This window comes from Colobus angolensis, unplaced genomic scaffold (assembly GCF_000951035.1).
Source record: "Colobus angolensis palliatus isolate OR3802 unplaced genomic scaffold, Cang.pa_1.0 Scaffold418, whole genome shotgun sequence".
Taxonomy (NCBI): domain Eukaryota; kingdom Metazoa; phylum Chordata; class Mammalia; order Primates; family Cercopithecidae; genus Colobus; species Colobus angolensis.
The window spans coordinates 273,790-301,153 of NW_012117577.1; the positions used below are offsets into that span (position 1 = coordinate 273,790).

Consider the following 27,364-nt stretch of genomic DNA (forward strand, 5'->3'; position numbering starts at 1 on the left):
GTTCTGTAAGAAAGCATAAATTGAAACAATTTCTTTCTGTCTGCAAGGATTATGGCTGATTTTTTACTAGTTTTTAGTCTGGATTTTCAAAATTTTTGGCACTGAACTTCAAAAACAGTGTTTTTTGTAATAAGAAATGAACAGAGACACTGAAATACTGCATCCTTTTTAATGGTTGTTACTCATTAAAGGATATATCATTTATCTACAGATTTTTTCTCTTGATGCATAAAAATAAGATGGATAACTTTTAAACTTTAGTGTGTTTAGAGTGTATATTCTCACCAAGTAGATATTATTTTCAGTTCATTGAACTTTAATCATAACTGTATATGGGACATATATTTTCATGTCCACATAACATAAAAAAGAAAATTAATCAAATATAATCTTAATATGAAAATTTTAAAGTTATACATCTCCATCTTGTAATTGAGTTTTTATTTGCAGATGGAGAACATCATTGCAACAGTAAGAGATTCTAACCTCAAGCTGACACTTGCTTTCGGAATAGGAATGCATCATGCTGGACTACATGAGAGGGACCGAAAAACAGTGGAGGAACTATTTGTAAACTGCAAAGTTCAGGTACTTTTTTTCCTCCAATGAACACATATTTAAATGTAACTTAAAAGTTATATTTTACTTAAATATAAGATATTTTATTTTGCTTTTTAGGTTCTTATTGCTACAAGCACATTAGCCTGGGGTGTAAACTTTCCAGCTCATTTAGTAATTATTAAGGGAACAGAATACTATGACGGAAAAACAAGACGTTATGTGGATTTTCCCATTACAGGTAATTTTCTTAAATTCACAGAAATACATGAAGCTGTATTTTACCCTTAGTAAATTTGAACTTGAATAAATAATAATTTGAATTTCCACAAATTAAACTTGTGAGAATTGGTCACATTTAAACAGATGATAAGCATTTATACACTTTTTGTTTCCAGTTAAAATATTATACAAAATACTGCTGCTGTATTTACTTTTACTTACACAAAAGTAGGATAATAAGTGGCTTAAAGTACTTATTATCAAGCAACCAAAGTTGGTTTCAAATTTATAAATAGATAAAAGTACTTCTTAGGAGCTATTAGTGAAGTTCCTTAGTAAGTTATGACTAAGTATTACTTTGCTTAATTTTAAATGTGTTTCACTAGAAATGATACCTCCATGGGATTTCCAGAACCAAAGTGTTTGTTGCTGTAACTTATGCATGAAGACTTTATTAAGATACTTTAAAACATGATAAAAACATTTTCAGTGAGTTTGAAAAGTGAAATAAACTCAATGTATATTTCCACTAAATGAATACATGTAAAAAGCTGTATCATTTCTAAATCACTAGTTACCTCAGAGATTTATGTAGGCTAAAAGGAAGAAATTTTATACCGGGGTGCAGGGATGACAAGGCCTAAATTGGTTCATCATTCATGGGGAAAATAACCAAATGACTCTGCTGAAAAGATTTTTGTATATATATTTTATTTTTTACTTTTTCTTATTTAATTAAAATAGTATCTATTAAACAACATTTTAAAGCATTCCACTAAAGGGAATTTTCATCTTTAAATCTATAAATGTTAAGAAAGACCCTTTCAAGGACTCAGTTTTTCATCATAGTTACGTAACTTGCTTATTTAATTATCAATTTTCTGAGTGAATTATATTAATTTAGGGAACTCAGTATAGTAGTAGCCATCAACATAGCAAACATATTATCAAAATAATCTATTTCTTTTGTTATTTGGTTGATTATAGAAGCCTGCCATAATCAGTAAATATACATTGTGCTATGTGCCACATTGTAGAATATCTCTTTGTTCTCTCTTTTAAAGATGTCCTCCAGATGATGGGGCGTGCTGGGAGGCCGCAGTTTGATGACCAAGGCAAAGCTGTAATTCTAGTTCATGACATAAAGAAAGACTTTTATAAAAAATTTCTTTATGAACCTTTCCCAGTAGAATCAAGGTAAATCTTATTTAAATTAGTTTAAATGGATTTATTTCATCACAAGTTAGTGTTTTTCTGGTTATATTTTATTATATAAAAATCAGTAAAACAGGTATCTTAAAAGAATTTAATATAATGTGAAACAATATAATTATCACTTTATGACAATATTCAATTATAATTTAAATGTTAAAAAGAGCTTTTTAAAATCAACAGTATAGTACAGTGTTCAGTCACATTGGCTATGAAACCAGATGACCTGGGTGAAAATCTGAGCTCTACCATTTATTTGCTTGATCTTGAGCAAGTTAGTTAACTCCTCATTGCCTTATTGTACCTATTGTAAAATGGAAATGGTAGCAAGACCAACTATCTCATAGAGTATTAATAATGATCAAATGCATAGTGCTTAGAACAGTGTCTATCACATAATAAACCTTTAATAAAGTATTAGTTTGGTGAGGGTTTTCATAGTACAGTTGTACAGTTAATAAATAAATATCCAAAATAAGGGAGCATGTAATTAATGATTTAGGCTGCTGGCTTATTTGAGAATCATCCTGTACCTCTTTTGGGACCCAGTAACCACTACCCCTTTCACAAAGTGTTCTCTTGTATTCTCAGCTGAAAATAACCTTTCTTCCCTCCGATTTATGTATGTTTCGCTTATAAACACTTACCACTTTCTACCTTTTATCATAGTCGTTTTCTATATATTGAATCTCCTTTACCATATTCTAACTGCATTGAAGACAAAACATCTGATTCATCCTGTGTATAGTTATTGGTTCTGTTTAATTTTTTATAAGTGCAAATAATGTTGATTTTAAAAACTTAGAAAGTCAGCCAGGCACAGTGGCTTTCACCTGTAATCCTAGCACTTTGGAAGGCTGAGGCAGAATTGCTTGAAGCCAGGAGTTTGAGACCAGCCTGGATAACATAGATAGATCCTGTTACTACAAAAAAAGTAAAAATAAAAAAATTAACCAGGCATGGTGGTTCATGTATGTGGTCCTGAGGCAGCAGGAGGATTGCTTGAACCCGGGAGTTTGAGGTACGGTGTGCTGCAACGCCACTGCACTCTAATTTGAGCAACAGGGTGAGACCCTATCTGCAGAAAAACGAAAGAAAAAGAAAAAAAATTAGTAGTCTAAGTACTGATCTCAAGAATTTAGAAAAAAATAGCGAATTGAACTCAAAGGAAGAAAAAGATAAAGATAAAAGTAAGAATTATTAAACTGAAAATAAACATAACTAGAGAAAAATCAACAACACCAAAAGTTGGTTCTTTTAGAAGGATGAATAAAATTGATAAATTCTTTATTGTAAGTATAAGGAATGGAAAAATACCACAGACTGGAATAATAATAGGATATTAACAACGTAATGCAAATAATATTTAAAATTTACATCAAATAGTAAAATTTCTTTTAAAAATCTAAGTAGTCTTTCACCTATCAAAGCAATTGAATCTGAAATTTAAAATCTTTTAGAAAGAAGTCTTCTGACCCAGAAGCTTCAATGGTGAATTCTTCATAACATTTAAGGGTGAAATAGTATCAATCGTACACAATCTCCTCCTAGTCTTAGAAAAGGGAAGAATACTTGCAGCTTGTTTTATGAGACCAGAACAACTTGGATACCAAAACCTGATAAGAAATTTACGAGAAGGGAATGTAACAAACGTCTCTTATTAATATAGATGTAGAAATCCTAAACAGACAATAGTTAATCAAATCAAGCAGTGTATAAAAAGATAATATATTACTACTACATGCAGTTTATTCTATAAATGCAAAGATGATTATTTGAAAAATGAGTGAATATAATTCACCATATGAACAAAAATGAGAAAAATTATATAATCATTTCATAGATGAAAAAAAATTGATGAAATTCCATACCTATTATAATAAAACTGTTAGCAAGCAGGAGTGTAAGGGAATGTTCTCTAATCTGATAAAGAATATCTACAAAAAATCTATATCAAGCATCATAATTTATAAGAAGATATTGAAAGCTTTCCCTTTGAGATAGGGTATGATGTAGGGATTTTGCTTTCACTTCTTCCAGTAAGCATTGAGCCACAGGCCCAAACCACTGTAGTAAGGTAACAAAAATAAATGGAAGTCCAAATATTTTTTTGAGAAGAAAGTGACTAGAAAAGCACAACAGGAGGGCTTCTGGGACACTTTCAATGCTTGATGTTGGTGTTGATTACACAACTGTGTTCAAATTGTAAAAATTAATTGTGTTTTACCTATATAATTTATGTAATTTTATCTGTGTATACTTCAGTAAAAAGTTAACTATTTTTTTTTGTTTTGTACCTTGATATGACCATTATTATTTTATGTACTACATAGTATTTCATAGTTTATTCATTTCTCTATTAATGTACTCTTAGAGAATTTCCAGTTTTCTCCTCTTGTGTATAACATTGCAGTAAAAGATTTTCTTTCCTATTCTCACATGAAAATGTTTCTCTAGCAGATCATAATGAAAAAGTGAAATTGCTGGTTCATAGTGATTGTTCAGATAGATATTATGAATTTGATCTCAAAATTAACTGTACCAATTTATAGTCTGCAACTGGTAACCTGAGAGTAACATAGCAACTTTTTAAAATTCAGCTTATTGTAACCATTTTCTCATGTCTTTTGCAAAAACTATTTTTAATACCTGCATATTTTTCCATGAATTATATTTTTACTTAGCTTTTTCTTTTGTTGAACATTGCTTCCTTTTTTATGTTTAAAATAAGAAACTAAGCTGAACATTTTGTTATGCCAGTCTTTCAACACATCTGATTATCTTTGTATACTCTACAACACCTAATATATAATGTCTTATTTGACTAGGGACTTTAATATTTACAAATTAATGAAGAGAATATATTTGCTCACTCTTCTGTTCTAAATAGCATCTCTTTCATGTCAGCTCTCCTTTAATCTGCCTCAGTACTTATTCCATACTTACTCCATGCCCTGTACCTGTGCTCTTCCTTCCTCTGCAAGATATCCCTTCTGTTGCCTGCTCTTACTCTACCTCTCGTGGCTGTCATCATCTCCTGAAAGTCAGTAGCTTTCTTTTTGTCAGCTTATATTCATTTTACATCTAGCAATTTATTTTCCAAAAATGATTGGTAGTGATAAGTGCCATTTATTGAGTACATACCATGTGACAGGCACTAGTGATTGCTTTGAACAAATTACTACTACTGTTAACTTAATCTGGAAAAATATTATTATAGTACTTCTGTGACATTCTCTCTAACTAGGCCACTTTTTATTCACATTTAAGTGAAAATTATAAAATACTTTTTTAAAAGAAAATGAGAACACATATATGTACTGGTGAATAATATGGGTTCACCTGAGTTCATGATACTAAGTGATTTATAGACTCATGATTAAAGTACATTGAAACCAAATTCCCACTAAATAATTTGGAATGAATTATTTATGAAGTATACAAAATTATATACTAAATTTTAAGTTATATAAAACACATTTGTTTTTATCTTAGAACATAAAATCTGAATCTTGACTATGTGAGATAAATTTAAGTGTTTTCAGTTTAATGCTCTTGTATGTCTCCCATGTCTTGTTCACGATATAGTTTATTAGGAGTGCTCTCTGACCACTTAAATGCAGAGATTGCTGGTGGTACAATTACATCTAAGCAAGACGCATTGGATTATATCACCTGGACTTACTTTTTCCGGCGTCTTATCATGAATCCCAGGTAAGTGCAAGGGCAGTTATATACCTTTCTGTTTTGCCGAGAAATAAGATATATTTGAAAGTAATGAACTCCAAATTAAGGTACATACAAAAAAGGCAGAACTTTGGAGATTCTAGGTATATAAATTTGTGTAAAGAATCAGATGATATCTGTGGTATCACAGTATATTAAAATATCAATAATTATATGCATTGGTTACTAAACCTATTTTAATTACCTTAAGCCGTCCTGAGGAGTTTGCTCTGTAGTTGAGACATGAGATAACTGAAGTCATTAAGAAATGTGCTAAACTACATGACAGTGACTGACTTAGATGCAGTTGGAATTCAGAAAAGAGTGAGGCTTGTGAAATTGTAGGTGGAAAAAAATTTGTGGGGCATTATAAGTGTTAAGAAGAAGATTGCAAGAGAAAATAAAATTGCGGCACGATAGAGTGTCAGTCCAGACAATATGTTAGATCTTCATTCAGCACTTATTGTTTTTCAGATGGTAAACTAAACACTGAGATGTAAAAATGAGTACACGACTCCCTGTTTTTTAAGGACTGATCTTTAGTGTGGGAAAAACACATAGAAGTCCTTACAATGAAAATTATAAATCCTCTAATAGAATGATATTTAAGCCTATGAGAGTGACAGCTTCACAGAGAAGGTGACACTTCATCCAAATCTTGAATCAGGAACAGTAGTAGAAAAGGCAGAAGGCACTTGAGGCAGAATTAAATTATGTGGGCAAAAATCCTCTGGGCTTGAAAGAGTCATAAGCGTTTAGAGAATATGAAAAAGTTTAATGTAGCCAGAATCTAAGGAGAAGGGAGACAAGATTGTCTTGACTAGAAAGTGGGCCAAGAACCAGAGGCTACAAGGCCCTTATGCTGTGCTAAGGAGTTTGCATCTGATCCTAGAGGCTATGGTGAGCCTTTTTAAACATGGATTAACATTACCAAATTAGGTTTTGTTTTGTTAAATATTTATTGCACTATGGTAGGAAGTGAACTGGGATGGAAAGACCATTACAACAGGAAGACCAGTTAGGAAGCTACTGAATAACAGGGAAAAGATAATGAGGACCTTAGATATAGAGTGAATGGAGGAAGGGTCAATTTTAAGGGATGTTCCAGATGTAAGTAAAAGAAAATATTAAACCATTGTAAAGTCTTAGAGAAGTAATGATGAAAATGTTCTTACTAAATCTTACCTACTAATACCTTAAGAAGTTTCTTTTCAGCCAACATTTTCACTTACTTAGATAGGAGTTTGAGAATATGGTGACATTTTGCCCAGTTCCCTCCACTGTTAGGGTGTCTGGGTTAGGTACTAAATATTATTTGAGAACATAGCTGCAAAATTAGTGAAATAGCCATCCAGAACTGCACATTTACCACAACAAACAAACACATTACAGGATTAGAATTGTGGAATAGACTTTACATTTATTCTAGCCCAATCTTCTTGTTTGATATTGAAGATATGGAAGCTGGAAGCTTAAAGTCACTTGTTCTAGGTCCCACTACTATTTCTTGATAAAGCCAGATCTTACGAAGTCAGGTTTTCTGACTCATAATCTACAACTCTTTGTGTATGTGTGTGTGTGTGTCTGTAGATGGGAGTTGGCGTGTAACTGTAGATATATTTATCATTTCTATCACATAAGAATCAAGGCATTTAGTGTGACAGAAAGAGCTTTGGGCTTGGAATCAACACGCTGATTCTTGTTTCCTCACTGTCCTTTACTAGTGGTGTGAGTCTGAGTCCCTTTACCTCTCTGAGCTAGACGTTCTTCATCTGGAAAGTAACAAATAGCCTCCCTCCCTCACTGGGTCATATTGAGAATTACGTAAATGAATTAAAGCCATTCTAATTCTGTATTAATTATAAAGAATATAATGTTGATTTTGAGCTGTTCTTCTGAGCTCCCTGTCAGTTGCTTTACTGATCTATACCATCCTAAAGAGTCTAGTTTAGAGACTAAGAACCTAGTCATTTTAGTCAGTTTGTCTAATTAGCACACAGAGACATAATTCTCTGAGGCCAGTTTAGTACTTTAGCAAATTGTAGTTCCTTACTGAATCCACAGATACATTGCCCTTTGTGTGTATATCTCCTTTTTAAAATTTTTTTAATTGTTGAACTTTCTATTTTAAATTGCAAAAAAAACAAAAAACAAAAATAGTACAAAGAAGCACTGTATACCTTTCAACCAGCTTCCCCATGTTAACATGTTACATGACATGTATAATTATCAAAATCAGGAAATTAACATTTATACAATACTATGGGCTTTATTCAGATTTCACCAATTGTTCCACTAATGTCCCTTTTCTGTACAAGATCCAGTTTAATACCCTGAGTACCCTGTCTAGTTCACTCTAGTCTGTGATATTTCCTCAGTCTTCTTTGTCTCTCATAACCTTGACATTTTTGAAGAGAACTGGCCAATTGTTTTGTAGAATGCCCTTCAATTTGGCTTTTGCTGATTTCCTCATCACTAAATTCAATTATGTCTATTTAGCAAGAATATTACAGAAATGATACTCTGTTCTTCTCAGGACATAATATTAAAAGGTTCTTCTCTGCTAGTCCTATCTATATTTAAAATATCACCTTGTATGTGAAAGACCCTAAAATATGTGGCTATAATCTGCTCTCTGTCAAGTTACAATTTTATTTCTCCAGCCTTCTGAATATTGCCACATAGCCTTCCTACCATCATTTCACTTTAACATGTCCAGAACTGAATTAATCATATTACTCTCAAAATCTTTCTCTCCTCTAACTTTCTTACTTTTGTTAATATTATCACTGCATCTGTTTACCTTGACTTAAAACCCCAAATTTACTTTTTTGATCTTCCCTCTCCTTTGATTCCATAGTTCTGTAATTGCTTAACCTGCTTTTAGTCTTTCAATTTTGCCTACTTTGTAAACTGTCAGATAGTATCGATCAGAAATTAAATGTATTATATAGGGGTTGGGAACTAGATAAGGTTTAGTTAGTAGACATAGAATGCAGTAAATCTTTAAATTAAGATAATAAGTAGGAAACTGTCCAGTGTTTACATTTTTTTCAACCATGAGAGTGAGATGAGCCAGGAGCACAGTTGGAGACACGGGTCAGAATAGGGGTCCCACACACAGGGAGCTGGGTATGTATGACTCCCTGTTGTTCTGGTTACAAACTGCCTTCTATTTTATAATATTATGGTGAGAAAATTCACATGAAACTGTAATAAACAGTAGTAATGAAAGACAGAACAGGAAGTTTGGGGACACTTATCATAGTAGACAAAAGATAAAATCTCAAGAGGTTCATAAATTACAGAAATTGTAGTGAGCCTCTGATCCAGAGAACTTCTTGGGTATTAGCAGTTTAGGATGTCTCCTGCTCACACATGGTTGTAGTCAGTGTAGTCCATGTAAATAAATGAGTATTCTTTAATTCACACCTCTTTATATATAGGAAATTTGGGGGCTGAAAGTCAGAAGGGTAAGTTATCTTCATGCATTGACTAAGAACTCTTATTAGTTGTGGCAGCTGCTTTCCCTCTCATCTTGCTGCCCCAAAAAGAGGGTTGAGTATCTCCCCTGAACCATCCAAGGGGCTAGTGTAGATCAAAGGAGATGTTAACCCACACCATCTACATAAGAGGTTCCTCTCACTTTTGTGCTTTTGCTGTCACTCTTCTTCTTGCCTGCAGTACCTTCCTTAGCCCTTACAGCTAGCCAAGTCTTAACAGTCTTAAAAGTCCAGTCAATATTGATAAATGTAGCTTCTACTGATTTTCAAAAGTAACAGCTTATCCACTCTTGACCATTCATATTTCATGTGCTAGTTCCTTCAGTAGCCGCCTATACATATGTTGAGTTACCTGTCTGGGCTGTCATTATTATTCTGAAGTAGAATCCTATGCCCAAGCTGTTGCCATGTAAGTTCATAAATGTAGAATAGATACAGCAATAATTTGTTTTTCAGAAAAAGCTATGATTAGCAACTATTAGTTTCTATTGGAAGGTAGTAGCAACATAAGTAATGACTTCTAGCCTCAAAAATCATAAAATTTACTTAAAATTATAAAGTATAAGCATTTAAAAATGAATTTTTTTATTTCTTAATTCTGTAAACATTAATGAGTACCTACTATGTTCCAGGTATCACTCTAGCCACTTTGAAGATGTATTAGTAAACTAACCAAAAACTTTTGCTGTCCTGGCACTCATGTTCTTTTAACAGAGACAGTATATTTTAATATTATTAAAAGATAATAGATGTTCAGAAGGAAAACAGGATGAGGAAGAGTCGGAGAGCCAGAAGGTGGCCTGGGGGGAGATGGGAGATTACAATACTGTATTAAAAAGAAAGTCAGGGTGGGCCTCATTAAGGGTGCTGATATTTCAGCCAAAACTTGAAAGAGGTAAGAATGTCAGCCACTTTCTAGGAAATAACATTTCAGACCAAGGGAACAAGAGAGATTCTAAGGCTAGCGTGCCTGGTGTATTCAAGGAACAACAAGGAAAAGATGTGGCTGAAGTAGAATAAGTGCAAGCAGGAAAATAACAGGAGATGAGGTTGGGGATGTGGAGGGCCATTAGTGATACAGGGCATGCATGGATGGTCTTAGAAACTATGGTGAGGATTTTGACTTTCATTCTGGATGAAACAGGAACCATTGCAGAGTTTTGAGTGGGGACAGACGGGATCTACTTATGCTGTAAGTCAGGTCAACTATAATAATAACTATTGTAAATGATTTAAACTTCCCTGTTGTAAATGAGAAATTATCAGATTCATTCAAACGTGATTGATATAGAAAAGCTGAAAATTCAGGATTGACAGAAGATGTAAAGGAGAAAAAGAGAAAACAGCAGCTGCAGAATTAAAATCATACAAAACCAAATTCGAGGCAAAAAAAATACAAAGGACAGAGAAGAATGGATCATATTGGTAACAAACACAATCACTAGAAAGTTACGGTAGTTTACATATTTTCAGAGAACTAAAAATAACATCAGATATATAAAGCAAAAACAGAAATTCAATTAAAATTATAGCCCAACTAAATTAGTCATGTTAGGAGACTTTAACACATCAAAAAGATAAGTATTTCATAAAAAAAGAGGATTTAAATAATAATACCCTTGAATTTGTATCTATAGTATCTTTGTACATATGCCCCTAACAAAATATCATTACTTGCAAACACTAATGGAATATTTGTTTTGAAAAATTTACCATGAAGTAGACCACAAAGAACATCTCAACATAGAGATCATAAGGCTACATTCTCATTGTGTAATATAATAAAACCAGAAATAAAAATAAAAGTGCTGGCAAAAAAATTTAACTGCTTGGGATTATAAAACTTTTATTCTAGTAAAAGATGAAATCAAAACAAAAGGTTTAGACCACAGCTATACAAAAATAAAAATGTAATGTAATCAAACAATGAATTTAAACCAAAGCACAATTCTAAGGAATATTTATATCTTTACAGACCTAATAAAAAATGTGAATGCTTAAAAATAAAATAACCAAGCATTTATCTTAAGAAACTAGATGCAGAACAATAGCAAAACATAAATATAGGCAAAAAGTTTATAAAAATGAAAATTGGAATTAATAAGGTTGTAAACAACAATCTGCATTGGTAGTATTTATTGGGTGTCTACTATATTTGAAATGCTGTTTCAGGAGCTTAACTCATTTAGTACTGTTATGATCCCCATTTTATAAATAAAGGAAGCACAGGGAGATTAAGCAACTTGTTCCCAGTAGCACAGCTCCCAAGTGACAGAGGCAACACTGGGATTCCATCCCATTCTCCATCACTGTGCTCACTGTCAGGTCCACATTCCCTGTCCACTTCTCTTTTCAGTGCTATGCTGAACAATGGGTTCTTTATGGAAACTCTGCCATACTCATTCAAATGGCCTTTTTTTATTTGATGCCCCCAAAAAACAAATTGTCAGTTTTAATATCTAAATCTTCACATCTAGATAAAAATGGGAAAATGTGCCTAAGTAAATTTTAACAATTTATATATTTTACTTAGCTGTAGTCAAGCTCTGCCACCTTCTTTTTTGATTGACTCTTTTTTAAAATAATACTACTATAAATATTTGTGAGATTTTGTGTGAACATAAATTTTCTTTTAAAAAATTTTAACTGATAATTATATTATGTTGTACAATGTACTGTTTCAAAATATGTATATATTGTGAAATGAACAAATCAGGCTAATTAACATATTGATCACCTCACATGCTTATCATTTCTTTGTAGCAAGAACATTTTAAATCTACTCTTTTTAGTAATTTTGAATTACACAATACGTTATTATTAACAATAGTTACCATTGCTGTGTAGTGCATCACCAGAACTTATTCTTCCTGTCTAGCTGAAACTTTATGCCCTTTGACCAGCCCCTTTGCTTGCATGGCCTTCCCCACCCGCATGGCCTCTGATAACTGACATTCTACTCTGTACTTCTATGAGTTTGACTTTTTTAGATTCTACATATAAGTGAGATCATACAGTATTTGTCTTTCCATACTACCTAACTTATTTCACTAGGCATAAGGCCCTCTAGATTCCTCCCCCTATAGATTCATCTGTGTTGTGACTAATATAGAATTTCCTTCTTTTTTTAAGTATTCCATTGTGTATATATATACCATATTTTTCAAATCCATTCGAATATCCATTGATGGGCACTTTATATTGTTTCCATAACTTGGCTACTGTGAATAATGCTGCAATGAACAGAGAAGTGCAGACGTCTCTTCAACATACTGATTTCAATTCCTTTGGGTATATACCCAGAACTGGGATTGCTGGATCATATGCTAGATCTATTTTTAGATTTTTAGGAACTTCCATACTGTTTTCCAAAGAGGCTGTGCTAATAATGTACATTCTCAGCAATAATGTACAAGGATTCCCTTTTCTCCACATTCTCTTGATTGGCCCTTGCTTGTATCTTTTTATTATTGTCTATGTTAAAATCACTTTTCCCAAAAGCTGGAAGCAAACCAAGACACAGGAGACTGGTAAATTTTTCCCACTTATTTTTAGATCTGATAAAATTTTTTTAAATGCTAAATTAATTGTCTCAAATGAAAAACTTATGTGTAGTTTTAATTTTCCCCTAATATTGCTTTTCATCCAGTACCATAAATTGAGATTTAACTTTTCTTGGGAAGGAAGAATATGTATGTATGCATGCATGTGTGTGTAACAAAGAGACTGAGGTTTACTTAAAAATGGAAAAGAAAGACCATTTTTATAATATAGTCATATATAGGTAAGGAACTACAACCTCATATTCCAGCTTCCTTCAGTTAATCATACTACTATAAAGTCCTCACCACAGCACACCAAAAGTAAAACTTGTATTGACAAAGATTTAGCACACCAAAAGTAAAACTTGTATTGACAAAGATTTCAACCACTGTTCCTGAGTTGGTCACTATATGTCTATTTATATTCTTTTTTGTGTATATTATGTATATATGCAAATATATATGCATATAAAGATAATTATGTTAATAGATATAGACACACACACACACATATATATATATATAACATAGACACACATTAACTTGTTCAAATGACTATAAACATATGTACTGGTGCTTTCATAAAATATAATATATTCCAAATTGAGTTCTGGATTCAATTTGTATGTTCAGTTTTACTCTGTTTTCCCCTGAGAAAGCTTTTAAATATATCTGGGGCAAAAATGTTGTGGTAGTTTCAGCTGTTCCTACAACCACTTTTGCTATTTGTGTCATTATTATTGCTGCATAATCTGAACATAAAAAAACATGGTGCCGTAACAAATGACTTCCCACTACTGACAGTTATAGCAGCAGCATTTCAATACTGATGAAAAATTTCCCAGCAAGATATCTGTCCAGGTTTACATAAACCAAACAGGAAATGGCTGGCACTATTCACATTAAATCCAAACCATTTGGTGTAACTTTATCTATGTTTTACATTAATATAAAACCTCTTTCATTCTCAACTGGTGAAATTTCATCAGTATTAAGATTTGAAAAAGTAACTTGAGATTTCATATGTAGTATTCTTGTTTGTCCTTTGATAAGATCTTTTAAAGGTAATTGTTGAAAAGTTTTTTAGTTCTTGATTCTTTAAATTTTATGAACTTTGTAAATTTTTATGATAGGGAGAGGTTTGTTACGACTTTTTCCCAATGGACTGCTAATAGAAGTTAGCTTGTGTAGCCCATGTGCTAGATGCTGTCAGTATCAAACTGCCTTTGACTTTCACACCTCTCAGGGGACTAGTAATTGTTGTGTTCAAACAGCCTGTAATTGTGATCCCGCTGGCTTTCTCAGTACGCTTCTGGCTATTAGAATCATTAAACAACTCAGCACCTGTTAACAGCATTGTAAATATTCAACCCTGCTTGTGTGCAGGTTGAGTCCAATATAGAGAAATCTTACAGAGCTCAGTCTCATAAATTAGAGCTTCTGACAAGTCAATTTTTGTGGAACTGGGTTTCTCTGTGAAATAAATGAAATAGCATGCTGACAAAAAGGTAGGCTGTCTGTTTATGGCAAAGAGAAGATAATGACTTGATGATTCAATGCAGTGAATATGAAACTACATTTTATCCTTTACCCGTAATTAAACAGTTGTGAAATGTTTGTGTTTAAATAACCAGTAAATTACAAATTTTTTACTGTGGAGAGTGCAATATGAAAACAGACCTTTTTACTTAGCTGTTGCATGCTTTTTCAAGTTGGTAAAGTGATTATTAAAATTAATGACATGTAATGTTTTAAGCTAAATGCTTACAATTGTTCAGTCTAGAAGTTGCATGGTAACTAAAAAAAAAGTTCACCTCCTAGAAGTAAAGGCTATGTTATGCTACTAATAGAGATCATATAAATCTGTACTGTATCCCTTATATTAACTCCCAAAATTTTATGTAACCTAAAAAACTTCATTTACATTTAAATTGTTTTACAGTGTCTCACAAATTGTATATCTAATTTAGATGTAACAATACCTTACTTTTATAAGGATTTGAAGATATTTTAAATGCCCTTAGAACCTCAGTCCAAATATTGACAAAGAATAGTATTTAGTCAAGATCAGTGAAGTTCAATTTACTTGAATTGAATTTTGTATTTCTTCTGTTATGCAAGTCAATAAGAATGTTGGTGACCACATTTAGAAAAAAAAACTGTATTAAGAATAAATAACAATGAAATGTGTATGTTTTCTGCACAAAGAAATGTGAACTTTTAGTAAGTTAGATTATGAATAGTATTTTAGTGGAGTCATCATATAATTTATTGTAATCTCAGAAACATCATTTAGGTTGATTTTTTTTTTTTTTTGGCAATGTACTTTAAATGTTTAAGCAATATTTACCCTGACTATATTTTATCTGGATGAAAATCACAAATTTGTCTTTAAAAAGTCCCACTATGCTTAAATAAACAGACTTTAGAAGGGATATTAATCCATTGAAATATACTTTGTAAACATACTAAACAAAATAAAGCAAATACAGTAAATAAAATAAGATAAATATTTAAAAGAACCTGTAATTTTTTTCAAGGTAAGTTTTTTTCATTGATAGTTTTAAGTGTTATTTGTAAATGTACCAAATTTATTCATTAAAGCATAAAATGGTGAAGTTGACATCCCAGTTATGTATAGGACAATGGCTTGTGGTAATCAGTAACAGCATCCATTAGTTTTCTAATGACCTAGTAAATGTATAAATAAAAGTAGAATTTTAGTGTTTTTGTATTTCACAGTAATATTTTCGAAATACCTTCTTTCTGTAATGTCAGTTACATAAAGAATTGTTTGTTCCAAGATCAAGGCAGACAGATTTGACTTAAAAAAAGAATAGTTTGATTCTTACTCTACAAATCGTACTACTTAGTATCCTGGGCACATTTTTACTAGTGTTTTCAATTTAGAAATAACTTTATCAGTTATGAATTAGTCCTGACAGCTAAAAATGATATTGGAAAATTTATAGACTTAGCAAGCCAAAAGAATGTGAAATAGAAAGTAAGCACTTATATTGTACAAAGTTTGACTGATGAATTTCATTTCTTGGGAAACAATGAAAGAGAAAAAATATTTTAAAAATTTGGAATGACTTTGGATATTTGTATCTTTTATATGGCTTGAATGTCCAGAATTTTTATTTTCACCTCTAAAGCAGAAGACATTATTCTAACTAAATACTCCTCCTTAGTCATTTTCCAAAAGAAAATAAATATTTTCTAGTGGTTAATAATTTTGGTTTTTCACTTCCATATGTGCTTAGTTATACATAAATTTGAACATTTTGTTTAAATTAATGACAGCACTAGGTTTAGTACTTATTTATCTCTTAATTGATTAATATTGCTTTATTTTGGTCCATGCCAAGAGCTTTTCTAGAAAAAACAGTAACTGTTCGATAGATAAAATTAAAGTAACTATTCCTTTTTAATGGGAGTTATTTTCCTAAATAAATTCCAATAGTGCCTTATATAATTTTTATGTAATGGAGCCTCTCATATTTGGGTGTACCTAGCCATTTGCACTAACTTTTCTTTCTAGTGAAAATATGTCCTGACATTATTAGTCCTGCTTTGTGTACTTTTAATTTTTTTTTATAATTTACGACCCCAAGTCTCTTCCTTTGAAGAATGAAAAATATCACAAAAATTGTCATCTAAATAGCGTTCTCCATTGCTCTCAAGTTGTGGCTTTCTTTAGTCGTCTCCCATTTGAAATTGTTAACACCCTTTTCCCAGACTATGAATATTCCCTTCCTAATCCTATACAGATGTAAAATCATCACGATGGGGTCTTATGGATGAGAACCTGTTCTCTAAGACTACTTTCCACTGCCATTCTTTGATGTGGATGGGGAAAAGCGAGGTAGGGCATATAAGTTACTCATGCTGACTAGGATACAGGGTTCACCTAGTAGGAATTAGGGAACTGCCAAGATTGTGGGTGTAGTCCCTTGCTCTTCAGGTCTATTTCCAGGCACAGATCCCTAGTGGCCGTAGGGTTTTGCCAAGAACGTCTCAGTGTTGCAGGGAGGCACAATCAGGTGAAATGTATGTCTTTAGGCTTTTTGCTTGGAAAATATACAGAGCTGGACTTACGTATTTTTCCTGTATTGAGGTTTGGTTAGAACGCTTTATTTTTACCCTGCTGATGTCCCTTCTAGTCATTAGGATGACATTTATTCCCTAAGCACTAGGGGAACAATAATTGAATAAATTGCCTAAATTTAGTCATCTACCACCCAAGATTAATATTTCTGTGAGTTTTGTGAAGCTACTGAGGATAGGTTTTATAATAAAAGGGGATTATATTTATATGTAGTCTGTGAAACTGAGGTGATAGTTTTAGTAGAAAATATCTTGAGGCCGGGCGCGGTGGCTTAAGCCTGTAGTCCCAGCACTTTGGGAGGCCGAGACAGGCGGATCACGAGGTCAGGAGATCGAGACCATCCTGGCTAACACGGTGAAACCCCGTCTCTACTAAAAAACAAAAAACTAACCGGGCGAAGTGGCGGGCGCCTGTAGTCCCAGCTACTCCGGAGGCTGAGGCAGGAGAATGGCATTAACCCGGGAGGCGGAGCTTGCAGTGAGCTGAGATCCGGCCACTGCACTCTAGCCTGGACGACAGAGCCAGACTCTGTCTCAAAAAAAAATAAAAAAGAAAGAAAAAAGAAAATATCTTGAAACAAATAATAACCTTGCTTGTTTTCTAGCTACTACAATTTGGGTGATGTGAGCCATGATTCTGTGAACAAGTTTCTGTCCCATCTGATTGAGAAGTCCCTGATTGAATTGGAACTTTCCCACTGTATTGAAATTGGAGAGGTACGACTTAGTCATATGCATTCTAATTGAAAAGATTGCCCAGCTTTTTAACAAGTCTTTTGCTTCTAATACTATCAAAATTTTTAACAAAATTGTTTCAAAAGCAGTTGTCTGAATTACTAATTTTATAAAGATACATACTTTCATTGTACTCTTCATTTGTTATTCTTTTGAAATAGGATAATCGCAGCATTGAACCTCTAACTTATGGCCGAATTGCCTCCTATTACTATTTGAAGCATCAAACGGTTAAAATGTTCAAGGACCGCTTGAAGCCTGAATGCAGTACTGAAGAATTGCTTTCAATTCTAAGTGTGAGTTTTTCATATATTTCATATCTTCTCTTTTAATTTAGGGCTTAAAGTTTTGCCACTTAGTTTGTCTTGAAATTTAACAGAAACCATTTATAAAGCCCTTTCCTCTGTTAAACAGGGTCACTACAAAGCAACACATATAGACTAAGATGCCCATATATATGGTGACCACATAATTTATCATCAAAATTTGGACCCTTCTGAGTGTGGAGTGAGGCCTTATTAATATTTAAGTCAGGATAGTAGATGTAAACCGGACTGTCCTGAGCAAGGCAAGTCATCAGCCTATCCTTAAATATAGTAGCCTCTTTAAATTATGATTGAAAACTTTTCTTATTGCTTTTTTGGATAGTTCCTGTTGAATACTTATCTGTGATGCTACTGAAGTTTCTTTCATAAGCATCCACACAATTAAGTTCTTAGAATTAATGTCAGTACAGCTGTTTATCCCCCATCCCCACAAACACCCTTACCAAAAAAATGATCACAGTTATATCACATGGTAAAAAACTATACTTTGTTCATTTTTCCTTTTTTTGCCAAATAGCTAAGAAATTGATATTAGAAGCATCTTTTCTACCTTTCTTTCTACATAATGTATCCTTCTGGCTTTTTTTCACTTTGTTGATTTTAAGTGTAATAATTTACCACAAATCTTTGTTAACACGTTAGTTAGGATATTCATATATTCTGACTGTTATCTTATCCTTCAGATGTGTTGGTGCTTTTTTAAAAAGTTAAGAACAATTGGACCATTCTGTCTTTAAAGTCCTTCTGTTATAAATTCATGGATTCTATGGTAGTTCACTGAGTAACTTTTTTCCTTCCTCTTCTATTGCTTTATCATTCTCAATAAGCTTCAGTATCCCATTCACAGGTTTTAAATTTCTCAGTTTTTTCCCCTCGAAGAAACTAGTTTGTAAATTTTGTGCCCAGCATAGTGCCATGTACATTTTAGTGAGTTTGAAAATATTTATTAATGAATTGATGAACAGATGGAAGGGTAGGTGGATCCTGTAGTAATCAGTTTTCCATTTGCTCTGTAGAAAAGAATAGAGGACTAAAGTATATGAGGCAGCTACCGAAAAATATTTTTTTTTAAATTAAAAATTTATTTCTGATGGAAGAGTACAAAGTATAAAGACTTTTTTAGATCCTTAAGAATGATTTTTTTATCAGCTTCTAGCCAAAGATTCAAAAAAGTAGGATTTCTCTCAGGGAGAGACTGTTAGCACAGGCAGCAAAATAATGTTTAATAAATTTGGGCATGCCTCTTAAATTAGTATCTGTTAGATTTAAGACTATAATTTATTTCGTATTTATCTAATCTCATATTTAAGCATACTTTTCTGCCTTGGAAACGTATAATAACAGCTAACACCTTTGAGCAGTTTTTACTCACTAGACATTAAGAACTTTAAATTAATAAACTAATTTAATCCTCACAACAACCACTCATTTGATATTAATAGCATCCCATCATTTTTCCCATTTTAAAGGTTAACCATCTTGTCCAAAGTGAGTGGTTTGCAGTGTAGCACCAGAATATGGGCCCTGAAACCATCCTACTATACTGCCTCTCAAGTCATACACATACACACACACACACACACACACACACACACACACACACACACACACACACACATGCACGTATGCACATGCACACAGTTAGGTGGAAGGCATTGAGGTGGGAGGTACAAAGTAACAAGTTAAAACTAGATACATGCTGTAAAGGAAGTTTGTGAGAATCATATGCCTACTACATTCTGTACCCCTGTTTACTCCACTAAAAAAGCCAAAAAAAAAAAAAAAAAAAACCCTTAAAATCCCAGGGGAATTAAACATTTGCTTTAGTCTTCTCTTTGAAAAGGCATTGATCACGAAAGGTCTGTTCCCATCCTGTCAGCAGCATGTTTCTTTCTGGCATTACACTATATGAAACCAGTTATGCTAATCTGTTGGTATATTTTTGTTATATATTTTGTTCAAATAAAGTCAGTTCTGAATTTATTTTACCTTTTACACAAAAGGTCTGTTCCCATCCTGTCAATAAATGAATAAATGGAACCATCTGAAAATATGTGTAAGGAAAGCTATATAGTGGAATATTTATATAGATATGGTATGGTCTACCCCATAAAAATTTCCACAGCAAGAATATCTTCTTCTCTCATGGTGTTTAGTCCAAGGAGCTCTCGGCTTGCACTAGATGTTGTCTCAGTCTCTATTATCTCAATGAGGGTTCATTCTGAATGAAGAACCATAGGACTCACATTGACAAGAAGATATGTAGGTATCACACTGTTTTCTTAATTTCTTGCCTAGGAATTATTCTTTGTTCACTAGCAAACACTATGTGTAACTACCAGCAAAATCCTAAATAATACAGCACGATTGTATAATTATGGTCTAATTTCCAGAAATCGTTCTTCTTAAGTTTCTTTAAATGACTTTTTTTTTAAACCATGAAAAGACTACCAAATGACTCACAGAACCTCAATATCCTCCCTACTTTTGCCTCCAAAAATGCATATTAATGTCATTGTGGTTTTAAAATAAGGAGAAACTAGTAGTCAGACAGAAGCAATAGGGAACAGGATGATAAAAGCATAAGAAGATGAGGAAAGCTGTGGGGATAACATTAGTGTTTCAAAGATCTGTTGCCATTATCATTGCTTTTGTTATCGTAATACTTAAAGTCATATCATGTTTTTGTACAATTCACTCATATAACCATATAACATTCATTGATGTTTCTAAAGTCATTTTTAATCTTTAGTTTTTAAATTTTTAGTATTTCTGATAACATTACAATTGAAATACTTCTATTTTTTTGAGTATTACTTTGAACTTTCCATAGTATTTTCTTAAATTTTATTAGTGAATAAAGTTTTCTTATTTCTTAAGCTACCCATTAAATTTGTCTTTTGGTTTTCAGGATTTTGGGGTATTAATAATGTATAGAAATTAGGTTAATTAAGATTTTTCTTTTGGGTCCTCTGAATATGTTGCATTGTGATGATTGTGGGCACAAAAAATAAGCTAAAAGGTAATCATAAATTGGAAAAAAAGAATATTAAAACATCAATTCACTCTTACCAAGCATTTCTAAATATATAAACCTATTATTTCTCTCCAATTATCATCAAAACATAGTTTCAAGTGATAGTCTCTTGATGGTATCTAGTCCTAACTGATGGTACCCTCTTTTGGACCTTTTCTTCCTTTAGAGAATATAAGTATTTATAATCTTGTACTGAGCTATATGGTTTTCTCTTTTTTAAAAAATGAGTTGGAATTCTTACCCTTTATGTGGTCATTTTGCATATTACTATTAACTTTTCTGAAATAAGAATTAGAATTTCCAGAATACAAAATCAATGTACACAAATCAGTAGAATCTCTATACACCAAAAACATTCAAGCCGAAAGCCAAGTCAAGAATGCAATCCCATTCACAATAGCAACTAAAAGAATAAAATGCCTAGAAATATAACTGACCAAAGAGATGAGAAATCTCTATAATGAGAATTACAAAACACTGCTCAAAAACAATCAGAGTTGACACAAACAAATGGAAAAACATTTCATATTCATAGATAGGAAGAATCAATATTGTTAAAATGGCCATACTGCCCAAAGCAATTCATACATTCAGTGCTATCTCTAACAAACTACCAATGACATTCTTCACAGAATTAGGAAAGACTATTCAAACTTTATATGGATATGAAAAAGAGCTTGAATAGCCAAGGCAATCCTAAACAAAAGGAACCAAGCTGGAGATACCATGTTACCTGACTTCAAACTATACTACAAGGCTACAGTAACCAAAACAGCATGGTGCTAGCACAAAAACGGACATAGATCAGTGGAACAGAATAGAGAGCCCAGAATTGAAGCCACATACCTACAACCATCTAATTGTCAGCAAAAAGAATGAGAACAAAGACTCCCTATTCAATAAGTGGTGCTGGGATAATTGCCTAGCCATATGCAGAAGATTGAAATAGGACCCCTTCCTTACCCAAATACAAAAGTCAACTCAAGATGGATTAAAGACATGAATGTGAAACCTAAAACTACAAAAACTCTGGAAGATAACCTAGGAAATACCATTCTGGACATAGGCCCTGGCAAAGATTTCATGAAAAAGATGCCAAAAGCAGTTGCAACAAAAACAAAAGTTGACATGTGAGACCACATTAAACTAAAGAGCTTCTACATAAGAAAACAAACTATCAGTAGAGTAAACAGACAGCCTACAGAATGGGAGAAAATATTTGCAAACTATTCCTCTGACAAAGATCTAATATTTAGAATCTGTAAGGAACTTAAACAAATTAACAAGCAAAAAAACAAACAACCCCATTAAAAAGTGGGCAAAGGACATGAACAGATAATTTTCAAAAGAAGATATACATGTGGCCAACAAGCATATGAAAAAAATGCTCAACATCACTAATTATTAGAAAAATGCAAACCAAAACCACAATGAGATACCATCTCACACCAGTCAGAATGACTGTTATTTTAAAAGTCAAAAAATAACAGATGCTGGTGAGGATGCAGAGAAAAGGCATCATGTATACACTGCTAGTAGAAATGTAAATCAGTTCAGCCATTGTAGAAAGCAGTGTGGCAATTTCTCAAAATGCATTGCTGATAGAAATGTAAATTAGTTCAGCCATTGTGGAAAGCGGTGTGTTGATTTCTCAAAGAACTTAAAACAGAACTACCACTTGACCCAGCAATCCATTATTGGGTATATACCCAAAGGAATAAAAATTGTTCTGCCATAAAGACACATGCACGCATATGTTTATCGCAGTACTATTCACAATATCAAAGTCATGGAATCAACCTAAATGCAGTAGACTGGATAAAGAAAATGTGGTACATACATACCATGGAAAACTATGCAGCCATAAAAAAAGAATGAAATCATATTCTTTGCAGAAACGTGGATGGAGTTGGAAGCCATAATCCTACGTGAAACACAGGAATAGAAAATCAAGTACCACATATTCTCTTATAAATGGGAGCTAAACATTGAGAATACATGGACAGGAAGAAGGGAACAACAGACACAAGGGCCTACTTGAGTGTGGAAGCTGGGAGGAGGGAGAGGATCCAAAAACTACCTATTGAGTACTATGCTTATTACCTGGGTGACAAAATAATCTGTACCCCAAACCACCACAACACACAATCTACCTGTGTAGCAAACTTGGTCATGTAACCTTGAACCTAAAATTAAAGTTTAATTAATTAATTACTTAATTGACTAACAGAAGATTGTCAGGATTGGTAAAAATTCTGTATGTTATATCTGTTTATACGTTATCCTTTGAATTCTCGCCTTTTATGTTCTTTTTCTTTATATGTAGAATGGTTGGTAGTTTTCAGAATGATACTATATTGACAATATCACCCTTTGACCAAAGAATGGAGGCAACAGACAGTTTCTGAGTTTGCAGATGAAACTGAATTCTTCCAAATAGTATAGAGCTAAGCTAAAGGAAATTGTCTAAAAAAAATTTTAAGAATATATTTCAATGTGCATATCTTGAATGACTTACCTTTAAGTATTACTCTCCATTTTTTCATACTCAATTTCGTTGTTCACTGTTCTACCCACAGACTATATATTGATTCATCAAAAATATATTTATTGTGTGTCTACAATGTATAAGGCACTTTCTAGGGGCAAGATACAGAACAATGAACATTAGTGGCAAACTTTCTATGTGTGTGAGAGTGTGTGTGTGTGTATGTGTGTGGGTGAGTAGGTGTGTGTGTGGTCATACACAGATAAATTATGGACAATGGTAGTAAACCATGAAAGACACTTGCACTTTGGTGTTGCTACTGACTGAAATCATCAGTTCAGTGTGATGCTGTAACAATGACAGCAGATGTTGCCCATTATCAAAAAGAATATCTAAAAACAAAACAGGAAGTAGTTATGTTAATCGTCCATATGGAGAAGACTTGCTATATACATTTCCGGTGACCTCAGATCAAAAGGACGTCAGAGAGAGAGAGTCTGAATGTGTCCAAAGTGAGCTACTCGAATGTTAGAAGACATGTGATTAGAGCACTTTGGTCTGGAGAGGCAAAGGCTTTGAATCAATGGGACGAAAATTGAAATCATGAATAGAGGCCCTCTTTGGATCTTGAAAACAGTAACTTTTTCAGTTAGTAGGAGGTTCCATCCTCCTACTAACTGTCTCATCCTGCAAGAAATGAACTCCGAAGATTTATTACTTCAATTGACGGATATAACATAGGCCAAAAATTTATAGGTTCAAAAAGAGATGGGATAAATTTATTAAAAGTTACTGAAGAACTAAAATAGAAAATGGAATTGTGACTGTCAGATTTGGTATGATAGGTGATTTTTTTTTTTTTTTTTTTTTAACAAAACAGGGATGAGGATTGGACCTGCCTGGCATGTGCATGAATTTTTTCTGTTGGAGCTCTAGATACTTTAGGAATGTTTTTATTCTTCAGAGTATTGTGGGCTTTTCTTAAAAAAAAAAAATGTGGCAGTCTGTTAATACTTGCAGATACTAATTCCTGTTGATTATTATTCCATTATATGAAACTATTCCAGTCAACAGTTGAGAAAGGAAATACACTTCCACTCATTTTTTATCTCCTGTAACATCTCTTTTGAGACTTCCATTTTTATTTATTCTTCTTTCCTAGAAGCTTAGCTGATTCTGGCTTAGGTTTTTAGATATCATCGTCTTTAAATGATAGTAAAATACTCTAGTCTGGGTGTAAAGCAAAGATTCTATTGAAACTATTTCTCTTCACTAATGTCCTTCTACAATAGAAACCCATTTATTTAAATCCCGTCTTTTCCACATTTTTTAATGAATATAGCCATTAAAAAATGTTAATTACTTTTTATTGGAACCCACTACATGCTAGGCAGTTTATATCCATTATTTATAAGCATCAAATAGGCCTTCAAGTTAAGTGTTAATATGTAAATAATGAAATTGAATTTTAATGAGATTAAGTTGTTATAGCTTCTATAGAAAGTAACTCCTTAGAACTTTTTCCTATGCTTTATTTCCTCTCCTAGACATACTCTATCTTTATCCTATTATTTCATTCCAGCTGTAAAAAATTTTTAAAGCATTGACATGTAAGATATATACTTTTTCAAAATAAAGAACCAGAGTTACTTTTAAAATTATGTATGACCTTGTAACTAGAATTGTAAGTATTAAATACAGATCTGAATTACTAACAAAATAATTATTTCAGCTTTTTTTCATTGAAGACATTATTTTAAGTTTTAAACAATCTGATGCTATTTTGGAAAACGTTAGGTATTTTATAAGAACCCTTGCCAAGTTTTTTCTAACACCATGAATTAATAAGCTTCGTAATTAAGGCAGCTGCTTCACACCTCTACTGTTAACCAGTGACATTACATCTGTCTTGCTCCATTGATGCCCTCCTCCTAGTTATTGAAGCATTTAGCAGTTTTAGCAACAGGGATTACATGGTATGGAGTAAGTAGTCTAATTAGATATAAGTAAAAATCCTGAGGGAAAAGGACATTTTGAAAGTAATTTGAAGAATCTCTTAATGATGTTGGCACTGAAATCCGAAGTCCAGAGTAGAAAGTGCCTGTCATCGTGGCAAACCAGGATCATGATCTGATATGTTCTGTGGACTTATAGAAGGTAGCCTATTTTAAAACTGGAAGAGAAATGAAAAGCTTCAAAGTTAGGGAAAATTTGTTTGAACATATTTTTCAGAATATGCTTGCTATAATATTGATAATTTTGAAAGAAAACGAAATATGCCCCATATGTCTTATGTCTCAATAATTTTCAGTTAATTTGTATAACATACAGTTGGTTGTTATGGTACTTATGACAACATGAAATGAGATTTTATTTATATATCAAATATTTAATTAAAAGTAGTGAAATTCTTATTTTCACACAAGCTTGGATATTGACTAAAGAATGAGTTTCATGTCTAAATGTAAATATAACTATTCCAAATTTAGAAAAGTACCAGAACAACAAGATTTTTATGTGTCAATAAATGTCCAGGTTTAGCAGTTCTCTGTACTGTTCTCTTTAAAAGCACGCTGATTCTTTGCTCTGCCTGTATATAGAATATTTTCAGTAATATAACATCTTTAATACTTGAATTTTATCATGTTTGAGGCACAACTACAAATTTTTTGTAGGAAAAATTGCAAAAATATCTTTCACAAATGTATAAGGTTGAAAAAATAAGCAAGAATGTTTTTATAAGGGAGAAATTTAAAACTAAATAAAAAGGACAAGCCAGTTATGAATAGCATTGGTAGGGAACTCAGCATGTAAAAAAAGTTAAAGAGTTTATTAAAGGAAAAATGAAAGAAAGGAAGGTTAACTGAATAACAGTGAACACCACCAACCTCATGGCCTTCCATTTCCAAATAACCTCCTGACAATCACAGGATCCCATCTGCTACTCTTTATCTTCTTAGTGGGGAAACCTAATGGGATATCTTCCAGGGTTTGCGAGAAGAGCTTCCCTAACTCTCAGGCTAGGAAGCTGCCTGGCATCTTTTGGAGAGGCACAGATGGCAACTGTCTTGAAAAAAGGTATCTTTCTACTTCTCTTGGTCTCTTTCCCTTGAGACGTTCCATGTTCTCCATTATTTCTTAACTTCTAACTTTCTGCACTTACAAGCTTTCTTTAACATAGAGAAATGAAATATTTTCCCAATAGAAGTCCTCAATCTCAAATATATCTATTGTGATTTAGTAGGTTATAGGTTTTTAAGCTGTTATGTTCCAACAAGCATAAATTGTATTTGTAATACTGTCTGGAATTTGTCCTGTTTTAAGTTTTTGGGTTTTTTTTTTTTGTTTTTCTTAATTACTTTTGATTTCCTAAATTGTCCCACAGATTAAGATTAAGAATCAATTACCAGGATTCCAAATGTTGGTGATTAAATAGGAAATGAGTTTAGATTTAGAAATGAGTTTTAGATATTGAAGAAATGTATTTAGATAACAAAATATATTTCTTTTATTATCTACCAGTTTAACTGTCTCATTAAAAAAGAAAATGGCCCAACCTTACCCAAGATGACACAACTACTATGGAAAAATAATATAAAAACTCAGCTCCCAACAGGGAAAGGGCAGTGTTAGAATTTGTATCTCCCGGCAACCTTTTGAATGTCCTGTCTCGTTTCCCATTTCTGTTTTGTACTTTTCTTTTTTCCTTCTTTTTACATCTTATTTTGCTCTTTTATCTAAATTTACAAACTAAGGTACATAAAAAGGTTGCACCCATAAATTTCTCTGCCAAAGCTATCTGTAAAAGATACTTCTAGCTTGTCGTTTATTAAAATTTGCTATGTATTCTATCCAATACTCAGTGCATTTGGGGAATACCAAAGAAACAGAGACAGATCCATATT

At 32.7% G+C, this 27,364-nt stretch overlaps 1 protein-coding gene across 1 annotated transcript in view; it reads left to right on the top strand.

Annotated features, from left to right (window-relative positions):
- Positions 1–27,364, top strand: part of ASCC3 (activating signal cointegrator 1 complex subunit 3) — a 367,201-nt gene that overhangs the window by 266,109 nt on the left and 73,728 nt on the right. The window contains exons 30-35 of the mRNA XM_011956428.1: positions 451–588; positions 679–799; positions 1,845–1,977; positions 5,581–5,706; positions 17,479–17,590; positions 17,770–17,904. Coding sequence (XP_011811818.1) covers positions 451–588; positions 679–799; positions 1,845–1,977; positions 5,581–5,706; positions 17,479–17,590; positions 17,770–17,904 — 765 coding nt within the window. The remainder of the gene's footprint in view (positions 1–450; positions 589–678; positions 800–1,844; positions 1,978–5,580; positions 5,707–17,478; positions 17,591–17,769; positions 17,905–27,364) is intronic.